General features: G+C 43.1%; 1 protein-coding gene across 1 annotated transcript in view; it reads right to left on the bottom strand.

Moving 5' to 3' along the window:
* ntrk2b (neurotrophic tyrosine kinase, receptor, type 2b) overlaps positions 1–11,391 on the bottom strand; it is a 14,658-nt gene extending 3,267 nt beyond the window's left edge. The window contains 14 exon segments of the mRNA XM_062413401.1: positions 870–1,110; positions 2,081–2,253; positions 2,393–2,523; positions 3,217–3,405; positions 4,512–4,611; positions 5,707–5,780; positions 6,163–6,456; positions 6,966–7,098; positions 8,794–8,930; positions 9,114–9,265; positions 9,355–9,423; positions 9,504–9,575; positions 9,664–9,738; positions 11,101–11,391. Coding sequence (XP_062269385.1) covers positions 870–1,110; positions 2,081–2,253; positions 2,393–2,523; positions 3,217–3,405; positions 4,512–4,611; positions 5,707–5,780; positions 6,163–6,456; positions 6,966–7,098; positions 8,794–8,930; positions 9,114–9,265; positions 9,355–9,423; positions 9,504–9,575; positions 9,664–9,738; positions 11,101–11,303 — 2,043 coding nt within the window. The 5' untranslated portion in view covers positions 11,304–11,391.
* Between the last annotated feature and the right edge of the window lie 3,098 nt (positions 11,392–14,489).

A 14,489-nucleotide genomic window follows, 5' to 3' on the forward strand; every position in this document is an offset into this window, starting at 1 on the left:
TGAATGAAAAATAACCAATTTCAAATTAAGCCACAAAAATATTAAAAACTCTCTTCACTTCAAATTGCGTCTTCATCTTATAAAATACATATTAACATTAGTAGGCCTAATGTATTTCTATGTAATCCTGGTTGTATTCACTGCAATGTTGCTGTTGCATCTATATTGGTTTTTCCCACTAATCTAATTCATTATGTGATTTGTAGAATAAAAGCGTGTTTATGCTGTGAGCTGCGTTCCAGCTGTTGCTTTGTTTCTGGTCAAATCATGTTGATCTTATCTGATGCCGGCACATGCATCTGCAAGTTCTTTTTATTTATATTTAATATTTCTGATTCCAGTTTGGCCAGGAGAGGGCACTGTGTGACTCAAACTGGGATCCTGGACGCAGAGAAGGAGGAGATGAAATGCATCCATCTGTTCCTCAACATGACACATTTCAAAAAATGTCAAGTCATTATAAAAAAGCGTAATCTCCTCACAAGCATCAGCCGACCATAGCATATATCATAACCCCTCAGAGCTTTAATATGAAGCTGCTCAGGAAGTGTAGAGAGGCATTAACTTCCTGCTCAGGGAGAAAACAAAGAAAACTGCTCAAGCCTTTTTGCACTGTTGCCCCTATTACCATGGAAACAGTAATTTTATGCAGATTATAGTATTTGCATTTAAATGGTATTAGAAAGATAAAATACCCCTGATTAAAATTGTCAATTTTGCTGTTACAGTTATTTCAGAATAGCACTGACGTTTTTTTTCTTCTAATTACGTATTTGAGACTTTGGTATGTGGGTACATTTCCATATTTCTGTGCATATATATGAATGTGTGTGTGAGCGTGAGAGACCGAGATGATGGGAAACACTCACTCTGTAATAGTCGGTGCTGTAAACGTCCCTGGACATGCCAAAGTCCCCTATCTTGACCAGCAGGTTTTCTCCGACCAGGCAGTTCCTGGTTGCCAAGTCTCTGTGGACAAAGTGCTGAGAGGCCAGGTAGACCATGCCGGCCGCAATCTGTTGGGCAATGTGCAGCATCTGGGACTGGGTGAGCTCCACCATGAGACTGTGTTGACCGTCTGACATCAGCACTGCATCAGGACCGTGAGACCTGCAACCCCCAAAAAACTCTCAGCAGCTCGTCTGTCGTAGTATTGCATCGAAACCAGCGAGAATACACTCCAATTATTGAAAAAGAAATTAGTAAAGATCTTGTGATAGTTAGATCCAGGGAGGAGGTTATGTTTCCGTCTGTTGCACTCTGCTGATCGGTTGGGTTGTTTGTATTTGTGGGCAGGATTACACAAAAACCGCTGGACAAATAACCTCCAATCGTGGCAGAGGGACCGGGCGTGGGTCTTGAACACTGTGAGATATTCATAACTTTCATTTATTTCTTAGAGAATAATTGATGGATCTTGATGAAAGAAGAGGTATGCTCGTATATGTGTGAGTGTGTGTACTTTTGGTGCAGATCCAAATAAAAATCTGGATCTAGTGAATCTAAATGTGGTTTCATGAGGGGAATGCTGGGCCTTAGCGGACGAATGGGTTCTACTGAGGGCCCTTCTAGGTGAAGCACAATTTCAATCTACTAAAATAACCCTTCCACAATTGACCGAAATATGCTACAATGATAATAATACCTGCAACAAGGACGTTGTACTTTTGTCCATTCGTTTGTTGGTTTGTTAGGACTACGGACTACGAGGAAACTTGTTGGAAGGATGCAATATGAGTCAGGGAGGAATCCATTAAATTGTTCTTTTAACATGACAGTTTTTCCAACATTTTCTCTGTTTCCCCAGAGAATTATTAATGGATCTTGATGAATATCAAGGGAAGTGATATCGACGAGTGTGTGAACCTGTGTGATTTCAGGGGACTGTTCGGCATTGTCGGTGGTCTGCGCTCTTTAGATATTTTTTAAACAAATTTAAATGAAAGTATTGATAAGTGATCTGTAGAGTGGACGTCCTGGCTGTGTCCTCTGTTTCCAGTCTTTAATCCTAAACGAGCTAATATAACGGACTGTAGCTTCATATTGAACATACAGACATGTATCCGCAGAAGTCTCCTACCTGAGGAACTTGTTGAGGTCCCCATGCTTCATATATTCAAACACCATGATGAGGGGGTCGCTGTCGACGCACACGCCGTAGAAGGTGACGATGTGCTCGTGCTGCAGGTTGGTGAGCAGCTCGGCCTCCCTGTAGAAGTCTGCCCGGCCGCTCTCGCTGCCCTCTTTCAGGGTCTGGACGATGAAAAGGCGGAGACACAAAGAGACGGGACAGGACACGCGGGGAGAGAAGCGTTATCTACAGCGACACACTCGTAGCCAGGAGAGCTCGCCGACTGACCCGACAGGTGCTCTGATTATTCCGGATGTGTACCTTCACTGCCACGTGGAGCTTCTCCTGGTCTGGTGTCAGGTTGTAGCACTCGGCGAGGAAGACCTTCCCGAAGGCTCCCTCTCCCAGCTCGCGCTTCAGGACGATGTTGTGTCTCTTGATGTGCTGGACAACTTCGAGGCACAAAGATGACAAATCACACTCAAGGTCACATCTGCAATTTCATTAAAGTGGCGACTACTTTGGTTTATGTAAAATGGGACAGATACTATCTTAAGTCCCTGTATTCAGCATTTACTGTATATGCAGCACACTGTTGAGTTAAGGCTGGATTATATGGTTAAACACACACTCTTCATATGAAGTATTGTTTTTATTTTTTTTAATAAAAAGCCCATAAAACTGATTCATTGACATTGTAGTATTTATAAAATATTTGCCAACTGCTTACAAATGTTTTTGACTTTAGATTATGATTTTTGTCAACAATATAGTTATAGTCAAACTAGATTTATAAATGGATTTCTTTGATTAATCATTACCTCATTTAGTCTACAAAATACATTTGACGACAAAAGCAAGAACCAGCAGATCTTTGAAAATCGATCGGATGTGTCGGTTATTATTTTTCAAATGATAAAAGAAATCAACAAGACCAAACCACTCAGGTTCAGTCTGCTGCATTGAGCCTTTTTTTCTAAACAAGCTTGTGTTTCCTAACATTATCCATATAAGTCCTGCTGCCCCCGTGGAGCTGGAGCCTCTATCTGCTGACAACAGATCTGGCGCCCAGCAGTGATCCCTGCATGGATTTATCAGAAAAGGTCCGGGTTACCAGGGAATGGTCGAGCGGGGCGGTAACTCACACGTGTCCGATTTCAGCATGCTGCCGGAGTTACGGAAGTACTGTGGGTTCTCAATGACGGGAATCTTTGTCATGCCGATGATCACCGCGTCTGGACCCATCTCCGAGGACGACGGGGTGTTGTTGCCATTGGAGACGTGATGAAGAGGGCTGGCGGAGTCGTCGTCGTTACTGATGACTGAGGAGGAGCCTAGCGAGGAGAGGGGAGAGAGGGAGGAGAGGAGAGAGAAGAAGGAGGAGAGGGAAAAGAGGGTGGAGAGGAAAGAGAAGAAGGCGGAGAGGGAAAATAGGGGGGACAGGGAAAAGAGGGTGGAGAGGATAGAGAAGGAGGAGGGGGAAAAGAGGGTGGAGAGGGAAGAGAGGGAGGAGAGAAGAGAGAATGAGGAGAGGGAAAAGAGGGTGGAGAGGAAAGAGAAGGGGGAGAGGCAAGACGAGAAGGGTGGGGGTCGTAGATAAAGAGGAGGTGGGGCAAGGTTGGAGAAATGTAATCAAGGAGAACATATCAGGTGATTATAGACAGAAGTCATCCTGAATCAATATGAGAACATGAGCTCAGCACAAAGTTGGACCTGTAAATTCCTACAGTCACTCTTACACTGACACAGTGGAGCTTGCAATGGTGGAACTTACATGTAAATAGTATGAAACCAATTCAGTAAATCTTTAGTAATATATAATTGTAACTGAATACAAGTTTCACAAAATATACGTATGCTTTCTCTGGTGGAGAAACCACACGAGATCAGAAGACTGATACCACTCTCACATCTGTCTCATTACATTGTAGACTATTGTCTGTCGGCTTAGCTTAGCGTGAATAGTATAATATCGTTTCTAGCAGGTCTGGGTTTTAGTTTGTTCTTTAATACTATGAAAATACGTTGAAACGCCATGATTGACAGCCGAGACTGATTCCTGATTGGTCGAGCATGTGTGTCGACTGATGGCTACCGGCTCCAACAGACCAAGATGGCAGAGTTTGTATCCGGAATATTTTAGCTTCATGTGTAAATGTGTATATTATGTACATATTCAGTATATTTATTATTTATTCATACTATTTACTTCTTTTATATTTGTATTCTGCTGTAACAAGGGAATATCCCCAGTGTGGGATCAATAATGTTTGTATCTTATCTTATCTATATATATAAAGTCTATGGTGAAAACTGTAGTAAAAAGCTAGCCTGGCTCTGTAGGCTAAGCTAGCTGGTGGAAGGCTTTATCCATTTTCAATGGATGGGCACAAAAATTGTTTCAAGTCTAACTCTGGGCATAAAAAAAAAAATATTTCACCTTTAATACCAAACTTGGAGTTTCTTCCACATTTTAGAATGATCACCATCAGGACACAGCCGGTCAATGCAACTCCTGCGATTCCAACAACTACATACACCTGGGAAGAAAGAAAAACAACAGGAGAGTTTGAAACAGCTTCGAAAAAATATCTCACATCTTTTAAATCAGTCGCTACCAACCATCGACCAGGATCCACCATAAGGCCCATTATGGGAAAAGCATACATTCACATAGCTCTTTAATCATTCAATCAACAAATCCTCGGTCAGCCGAAATGTACAAGGTCCTGCAAATATTGATGAGAAGCTTTAGTCGCTGTTCACACCAAATATATAAAAAAAAGTGATCTTATTATCTGTGATCATGGTGTCAGACACGCTGCTTTAAGCATTTCAGAAACTGTTGATCTCCTGGGATTGTCAGAACAACAGTCTCTGAAGTTCGAGCAGAACAGTGTGAAAAAAACTAAAACGTGGACTATGGACAGAAATGATTTGTTGACGAGAGGGACGCATTAAGCATTTAGGTGGATGTGCTTCAACAGCAGAGGACAATGTCCTGTTCCTCTCCTCTCAGCCAGCAACCGAAATCTGAGGCTGCAGTGGACACCAAAGACCTGAGTTGAAGATTGGCTTGCTTTAGGCCCTCTGATACCAGTCAATCATGTCTCAGCGTGTCGGAGTATTGTTGCTGACCCTTTATGGACACAGTTTACAATCGTCTAATGGTTTCTCCAACATCCTAATGCATGTTGTAAAGCAAAGGTCGCCTCAAACCAGTTTCATGAACATAACAAGTCGTTAAGCGTTCTTCCTCCCCGGTCGGAAGATCTGAATCCAAAGGAGGTTTACGACATGAATGCGCCGCTGACAAATTTGCAGATTTTCTTGGTTCAGTCGTGTCAACGTGTAACAGAATCCCGAGAATAATTTCCAAAATCTTGAAGAACCCAAGGACAATAAAGCTACTAAGTATCGTGTGACTAGTAAAGAGCTCCGTGAAGCCTGCTACACAAAACCGTTTTTTTTTTTTTTTTAACATTCCTCTAATAGTTGCTCTTCTTTATATAAATATAAAGTAAGAACGATATCTTTGATTGACCAGCTCACAGCTGACAGATTCATTCGAAGGGGCCACACACCAAAAGGTTAGAAACCATTGCTTAAGATGGTAAGGCGTGCTGATCACTTACAGCAACACTGTCATCCAACGGGGGGAGCGGGGAATCTGAAATTAGCGATACAAAACATTCAGGTAATTAAAATTCTTGTCTCAACATTTGAAAATGTCAAACTATTTAAACCAAACATGTTTTATAAAGCTGCCTATGAGTAGACAGGAGCTTTTTAACAGTCCATAGACTCACCAGTAGGATCTGGTCAGACAAAAGATGCAGGCACAGGCCACAGGAGGAGGAAAAGATACACAGCATGGTAGAGTTCATTTTAACTTCATATATATTAATTATCAACCTAGTAAGGCTTTATAGAGCTAAATCATTACTTACAGTAGTAGAGGGGCTCATCTTCTAAAAATGGAGAAAAAAAATCTCTGTTACTCAACTTCAAAGACACAAACGATTCTGGTTCTATAATAATAACACAACTTCTTACTGAATTAAACCATATAAAACCCAGAGCAGTCATACCTAGTGGTTCCATGAACTGGGCAGACACCTTCTTCTCGTCCCGGCCGAACTCGTTCTTTGCCACCAGCCTGTACACGCCATTGTGAATGTGCGTGGGGTTGACCAGCTGCAGGCAGCCGTGGTCCTCGGTGTCGGTGGACAGGTGGATCTGCGTGTGAACGTAGTCCTGCTCCTTGAGGTGCTTGTTGTCCTGGTACCACTCCAGCTTGGGCTTGGGGTTCCCCGTCACGCTGAAGGGGATGCACCAGTGGTGGTTCTGCTCGGGCTTCAACAGCTGCTGGATGGTGGGGGCAACTGACACGGAGGCAACAGTAGAGGAAGAGTAATCACGGGATGACAGGACATAAACACCAGGATGAAACACCAGTGAGGAAAGGCAACATTCATGGGGTTAGAGAAGAGATGCAACCGGGGATGGAAGGTGTGGTCGACAGCGGAGGGACGGATCGCACAACGTTTGAACTGTGACACCGGGAAAACATGGATAGAGGGGAATGAGGAGACATGTTGCACTAAACAGGCAGAGGAGCACGGCGAGGCACGAGGAGCTTCACAGGAGGAAGAGTTATGAACAGGAAACATCCAGAGTCAATAAGATTTGCAGCGAGACAGAAATTAGAACAAACTGAGGAGCCTTGTGCTTCCACTGGAAAAAAACTGTCTAGAAGGCAGCATTTAAAAGATCCTCTGAGAGGAAATTAGACAAACTCACACGGTAAATGTAATTGTTAAAGATGCATGCTGTAATGCTAGTATTGCTTAACATTCACAGTTAATGATGACAGAGAAGCAAGAAGCCTTACAGAGAATATTAAGCTGCAGGGTGGCCTCCGTCTGACCGACCATGTTCTCAGCGCTGCATATGATCACCCTGCCATTATCGTCAGGAGACAGGCCTGACAAGGTGAGGGTGCTCTTTGTTTCCAGTGCTTCGATCTGCAGACACACCAGTATCGTGTACATTATACAGTGTGTCCTGTTTGTAAGGATCTGGTGTGATCTTTAGTACAGGGACAAAAATAGGACAATAACAAACAGACACGACGGAACAGCACACATCTCCTATCAACCCCAGTCAAGTGTAACACATAGCATAAATTATGTTGGTCACTTTATCAATTGTACTTTATAATAAATTGTTTATTAACAGTACTTAATTACTGGATTACTGGATTACTGGATCAATGGATAATTGGATGTAAAGATGGCTGGATTTGAAATAGTTGTAGAAAAATTGTGAATAGGCAGTCCAAATTATTAGTATTGGTACTATGTCAGCTTAAAAGTAATAGATAAACAATGAAAATAACCATAAGTCCTGGATATACAGGTAAAAAAGGAGCAGTCCAAATAAGCTAAAAGTAAATAAATAGATAAACTTTTCATACATGAGCTAAATGTGATGGATAAACAAAGAAAATAATTAGCTAAAGCAGTTGAAAGTATATCAATAGATTAATTTAAAACAAAACCTAAATGTGATGGATAAATAGGAAATATAGGTCAACACAGATGTTACTAATTATCAGTATTTATCATTTTAAAAATATTAGCTTTTGCTGAACATATTGATAATTGAGACTCGTCCAATCAGCTCTCCAGTCAAGTATCAGGTCTTGACCAACAAAGTTTCATAAATTAAGCCACAAGCCTGAAATTATAAGCGACCACAAGTGTTTGAGGTGTGCATAATATTTGTTCATCATTTTAACAATAATGTGTTAACAGGCTTTTTTACACAGATGTCCTGTGGATTCTGCTTGGACCTAAACGTCATGCCTTTGAATCGAAAGTCGAGTCTCATCTTTCCTCAGGTCTACATGTCTCAACAGTCCCACTCAACTGAAATCTTCTTATTTGTGACTTAAAGGACAAAGCTTGTCATTATTATCAACATACGCCATGAAAAGACCATGACCAACATTGTTTTATAGTCCACTTTGAGACTTTGTTGCACTGCTGTCGAACCCGCATAGCACTCGGCCCTAGTCTACTGCTCTACTGGGTCCTTGGGAGGATGCAAATCTTTAAAAACTGATTACAGATTCATTTTAAATCAGGCCTTTTTCTAAAAAAACAGCTGAACACTGTAGTTTGTGATCAAATCGGACTAAACAGTTGATTTGCTCTATTTTTTCCTGTGGATTAACACATTTTGTGCTCTGGTGAGATCTTATGGCACTGGGATTCTCAAAATAAAATGCAGTAACCATGGTCATGCTAAGGCACTCTTACTTCTATATACACACGCACACACTACAGACATCACTGACAGAACTGATCACCATGTTTACTTAAAGTTTGTTTACTTGGTAAAATAAATACTCCAACTGCGGAAAATGTGCGACCTTCCTCCTTTTCTTGTTACACAACACCAGCAAATGTGTAACAGTACCACAGAGCTCTATAAGTTGTCTCATGGGTCGGATAAACCAACTTGTTAGTAATTTCAATTAGGATTTGCTGTTTTCATAGGATGTATTGACAATGATACAATTCATCTCCTTGTACTTCACAAAGCTGCTTTGAGGTATGACATTATATTTTCTGTGGTACTCACAAAGCAAAACCTTAACGAATCAGGTGCTCAAGGTTGTGCGCCCTTGTGAAAGTGTTCCCTCGTACACTCACCTCGTGTTGTGTGGAGAGCAGGTCCAGGTTCCACAGGAGCTCAGGGAAAGGGGAACCTGTGGTGGTGCACACAGCCTCGACGTTGCTCCCCTGCATCTGGGTCACAGTCTTTGGGGTGAGCTCCACTTTGGGAACCACTGCGAGACACAGACACACAGGGAAAATGTAACATCTGTTGCAGATATAAAACCTTTCACAGCTTGATTTGTTTCCAGGTTTCTCTCCGTCTTCGTTCGATGGCTCCATGAGGTGATCACCTCTCTGTAAACATTCAATATCAGATACATAACGTTGCTTAATATAACTTGGTTTCACATTACCACAGTCCGGTGGAGTGAGTTTGGCGAAGGCCGTCGTCTCTCCTCTATCGTCCATGCATTTCAGATCCTGGCCGTCTAAGTCTTCTAGGAGCCTCAGTTTAATCCACAAGTTCTCACAAATACAATCCAGAGGGTTTCCATACAGGAAGAGCCTGGCGAATGAAAACGCAGCACGTGAGAAACTCGTGCTCTGGCACAGGCACAGAGTGATGTGCAGACGATAGGTGCGCGGGATACTTACGGTAAGGTTATGTTAAAGTTCTGAAATGTTCTCCATGAGAGCGTCGATAGATTGTTGTCTCTGAGATTTCTAAAAGCAAAGGAAACGGGATATTACAAATCCAAACATGGCAACTCCAGTGTACATTGGTGGAAATAACTGATTCTTACACATATTGAAGTCTTGTGTTGTTGAAAAATGCGTCTGATGATATCGATGTCAATCTGGTGTTTATCACTGTTCTGTTGGACGTGACAAAGTAGAGTTATCACATCATCTACAGTTCTTATCCGTTGGCTTTCCATGAAAAACAAGTGGTGTGATACTTACAGGTTTCTGAGGTTTATGTAGTGTCTCAAACTGTTGTCATTCATGTCAAACAGTCTGTTTTGATTTGCAATGTATCTGTGGGAAAAGGGCAAAGAAAGATATGTTGCAATAACTCGATCTGAATCTATACTACATCTTTATGCACTAAAATTGCATCAACATTTCAATGTAATGTATTTCCCAGCAGTGCTTTCGTGCTCTCAACCCTCTTTGAGAAAGTTGGTTGTTCTTTAAGTTTAGCTAAAATAGAATAAATAAAATGTCAAGAGAATAAAAGTACAGCTTTAAGTGTACTTTTGGCATATGTGTCCATGGTGTCCTTACCATTTGGCTATCATCGTACCATAAACAAAACAATGTATTGTCTTAAGATATATAAGTTAAAGTATCTTAAGGGCTCTAAAGGTCCGGTGCAGCTTCAGCAGCGGACCTTATTCCCGAAAGTATTACAAATCTGGCCCGGTGAAGTTAGCTGCTGGATTTAAAAGTCAAAATCTTCCCTTATCTCACAAGAAATATGTAAAATGTGTGGGAAAATATCCGATGTTTGGCTTCTACGAGATTTTTTTTGTTTGCAAAATGCAGAATAATCATGTGTTGGTTCATCTCCCGTAAAAGTCACGCCAGTCTGATGTGACACCTCTATCGCGAGTGGGTCTGCCAGCTCACCCATGTCTCCCCTCCATCATCTCCAGTGGGTGCCATGCAGCTGTGTGCCTATGCACGGTTGTACCAGGTGCACAGGCCTGCACACTGACGCAGATTAGGCCAGGCTACATGACTGTGGTGGGAATATTCAGCCTGTATCTCCGGCTGTGTACAACCGATGGGCTCTCGTGTGTAGTCTGGCCACAATGTGGATCGTTTTTTTTGTCTTCTTTTTTTTTCACATTGAGGCCATGTTTCACAAAGACCGAGAATTATCACCTTCCATAGGCTGCGAACGGGCCTGGAGCATTTACTACCATCGCTACCTCTGGAGCTATTTTGTAAAGGAAACACCGACTAATCCAAATAAGCCTGACGCACACTCTCACCACCATTACGCACACACACACACACCGACGTCGGTAGTGGCACGCGCAACCCCCATGCACTCACACTCGCGCACGTTGGCTACATGATCCGACAAACCCAGTGGTTACGCAAATAAAAAAAAACACAAAAATTCGTGTTTGACATTACGCGCAGAGCACAGATGTCTACTGATCTTTAATCTCTAATGGTGAAGTAACACCCGAGTGCTGCTGATGTTATCATCACCATCATTACCTTGATTAGTAGTATCATAATCCCAGCCCTTAGGTATCATTGCGACCTACGATCGAAGGTGGTTCTTTACGCATTGCATCCTAATAAGTTCATGAGTTGTCTGTCTGTCTGTCTGCCTGTGTGTGTGTGTCTGCGCGACCATTTTTTTCATACATGCACACTTACATCTCGGTGATGTTTTCCATGTCATCCAACGTGAGCACGGGGAAATCCTCGATCCCCGGCACGGAATCAATACAAACAATCCTTGAGATGCTGCAAGTGCAGGATGCGGGGCAGGCATCGCAAAATCTCCAAATCAGCCCCAGCATCACCACCAAAAACAATCCAAGTCGAGCCATGCCATGTTCCCCCGCGCTGGAGTCCATCGCAGGTCCAATAATGATCTCTCCCCCAACACACACACACACACACACACCACACACACACACACCACACACACCACACACACACGCGCGCACACACACGATCCCCCCCCCACCCCCCCACCCCCTTAAAAAAAAACAGAATCTGGTCGGGTTGAATTATTGGGTAAGATTTTCCTCCCTCGCCTCCGTTATGTGGCCAAGTTAATCCGTTACACTCCGCGGGAAAGGGGGGGTGGGGGTGGGGGGGGAAGACGGTCGGTGAGGAATGCGCAGGAGAGCCCTCGGTTCTTAATATCAAGATGCCATGGACTGGCCTTCCCGTCTCCGCAGAGCTGCTATCGCACTACTGCATATCGATGCCGCGAAGCAAGGTGTCAAGTGGTCCGTCCCGGTGCCGCTGCCGCCGCCGCCGCCGCCGCCGCTGCTGTCTCACTCCTCTGTGTCTCGGGCACGGGCTGCTCGCCTCCACCTTGTAAAACAAATATGAGGTGTTCCAGATGTTTATAGATCAATAGGCGAGGCCCCCCCCGCGACGAGCGTCCTCTCTCATATGTGCGGTGATGGAGAGGGGGGGGGGGGGATAAGAGAGGCTGCACAGTGGAGTAAGGATGCGTGGTGATGCTGCGTGTGTGCGTGTGTGTACGGAGGAAGCCTATACCTGCATCCGTCTATCGATTATCGACGAGGACGCGAGCGCATCTCACTCCCTGAACCATCATCACTGGGACTGGTTTTAATGGGGTGGCGATGATGGTGCTCCGGAGGTGCATTTATGACATATTGTATTTATGGGAATTTGTTTTTTGGGGGATTTTCCTTTTACTGGTCGTGCAACAAAACCCCAAACACCAGCAGCCCGCAATACACGCGCCTTCGACTTAGGCTGCACGTGTGGCTAGCTGAAATCAAAGTCAACATCAAAGTCAAATGCCCTGCGTGCAGCGGGCACGACAACAACATGGATGTAAACTCTGGTGATGTTGTAGTTGCCCTGAAGCCATGTATTGGATGAAAGCAGCGCTTTTTCCCCTCCCTCTCCTCCTCACCAGCACTGTTGTACGGTTGGCCATTAGGCCTAAAGTGTGACGTAGGGTTGACGCACAAGACGGGTGCATCTATGAAAAATAATTACCTATACTATATCTGCGAGCTTCAAATGGTTCTCGCTCCCAATCACTGATCAGTGCACGATAGCCTGAAGGAGCATGGATTTGGGGGAGGGGGGGCGGCAGCTGTAGGTCTATAGATTTTTTTTAATTCCTCCTGACATGGAACATTTTGACAGAAATATTAATTTTGACACACATCACAACCCACTGTCTTCCTGTGATCGTGTGTAAAAATGTGTTTCATGGACTGTGTGTTTGTGTGTTTGTGTGTGTGTGTGTGTGTGGTAGAAATACTGACCTATAGATTTTAACTTCTGATTAAATTTCGTAAACAACATTAAAGGGCTGACCCCCGTCTGGTTGGTGCACATTCATTTCATGATTGAAGCATGTCTTTTCCATTATTTTATGTTCCAAATGAAATATCATATAAGCCCTCAGTCTTTTCTCCCAGTGCTAAGAATCAGCCCAATCATATGTTTCTAAATGATGAAAATATATCTTGTTTACAGGTGGATTCCTAAAAATCCCCCATAATGAGGAGGCTCACTCAGCGAGGATCTATGACACAGCCCATGGTTAGTGTCGCTATGGAGACTTGCTTTTTACAAATAGCACGGACAATGTCAAGTGTCGCTATGGTTGCAGATGAAAATATGTACGCAGGCTTTTTTTTTTGTATGAGAAACATCAAGAATTGAATTATATCTGTCTCCATGGTAACATCAGAGCAGAGGAGAGGAAAGAGAGCTCTTTATTTTGCAATAGATCCTTGCCTATATCTGAAGGAGCATGGCAACACTACGGGGGAGAGGGATGTTTAAAATAGATCAAGTGTGGACATAATTCATGCTCCTTATTTACAAAAAAGAATGTCAGTGAGGTGGTGGCTCAGTCTCAAGACTATCATTTCGAAGCTCATTTCATTGGGTATTTTAAAACGTTACTTTTTAAATGTCCTGTTTGGAGCCTACATGATGTCTTAGGTTTAACAATCCAAACTCTGAGGTGCAGTAAAAGGATAAAAGTTCGACCCTGAGTCTTTTCTTCACGCCACATCAAGAGATATTCCTCCTCTCCAACATCTCGTTTCTTCTGCATCATCCAACTCTGCACCTCCTCCATCTCTGCTCCCATACACCTCCTCCTGAACCAGCTGGTGGCAGACTTGTCTTGAACCTTGCGTGGAGTGATGCAGCTGTGACTCAGCCAACTGATCTACATCCTGTACCATCCACTGCCTGTCCGTCAGTGGATCACACTGTAACAGTTGTTCTGTTGCAGCCACAACTGGTTTCATTTACTACTTAAACCAGTAGTGTTACATCAGAAAACAATCCCTCTTGTTTAACATTATCTAATGTACATGTAAATAAAAATAAAAATTCTTGTATATGTACTTGTACTCGACCAGTTTCTGTAAACTGCTGCAGGCAGGGTTTATAAAACTGTCGTCATCACACTTCACAAAAGATTCAGTCGCAGTTCCATTTGGTTGTGAAATCCACATATGCAGCATTTTTTATCCATCTCAGAACAAGACCGAACTTGGCACAAATATCAAAAGATGAAATGAGCCTGGAGCTAGAACAGGTCCTAGACTTGGTGCAGGTGGTTGGGATTAAGGATTTCCATGTACTTTTGATCTTTTGCAGATTTATTTTTTCGGTCACTGCCCCAGTCCTCAGTCTCTCGTGTAACTTTTAAAAGGCACTTCCAACAAGATTTTCCCGACCTGAAATTAAGACGATAGGAAAAGGGCTACCAAAAAAAACACAGAGATATATCGTGCGTCTAAATAATCCCTCTGAAATTATTATTAATATATATTAATTTTTTTTTGTCTAATAATACATGTCCCACAGTTTCAACATCTTTCTCCCAAACGTTAGTGGAATTATCATTCGAAAAAACAAACATGATTTTGATTGTTGGAGATGGGGGGGATCTGCCGGAGGAGGCGGGGCAGCTGCCTGTGAACCCTCACTCGGGGCAACACCGCCCCTGCTGGAGGGAGCGCTTGATATCCCACACTCGGCCACACGGTCTACACTGATTCATGTCGGTGACAGCCCAT

The sequence above is a fragment of the Platichthys flesus genome, chromosome 19 (assembly GCF_949316205.1).
Source record: "Platichthys flesus chromosome 19, fPlaFle2.1, whole genome shotgun sequence".
NCBI lineage: Eukaryota > Metazoa > Chordata > Actinopteri > Pleuronectiformes > Pleuronectidae > Platichthys > Platichthys flesus.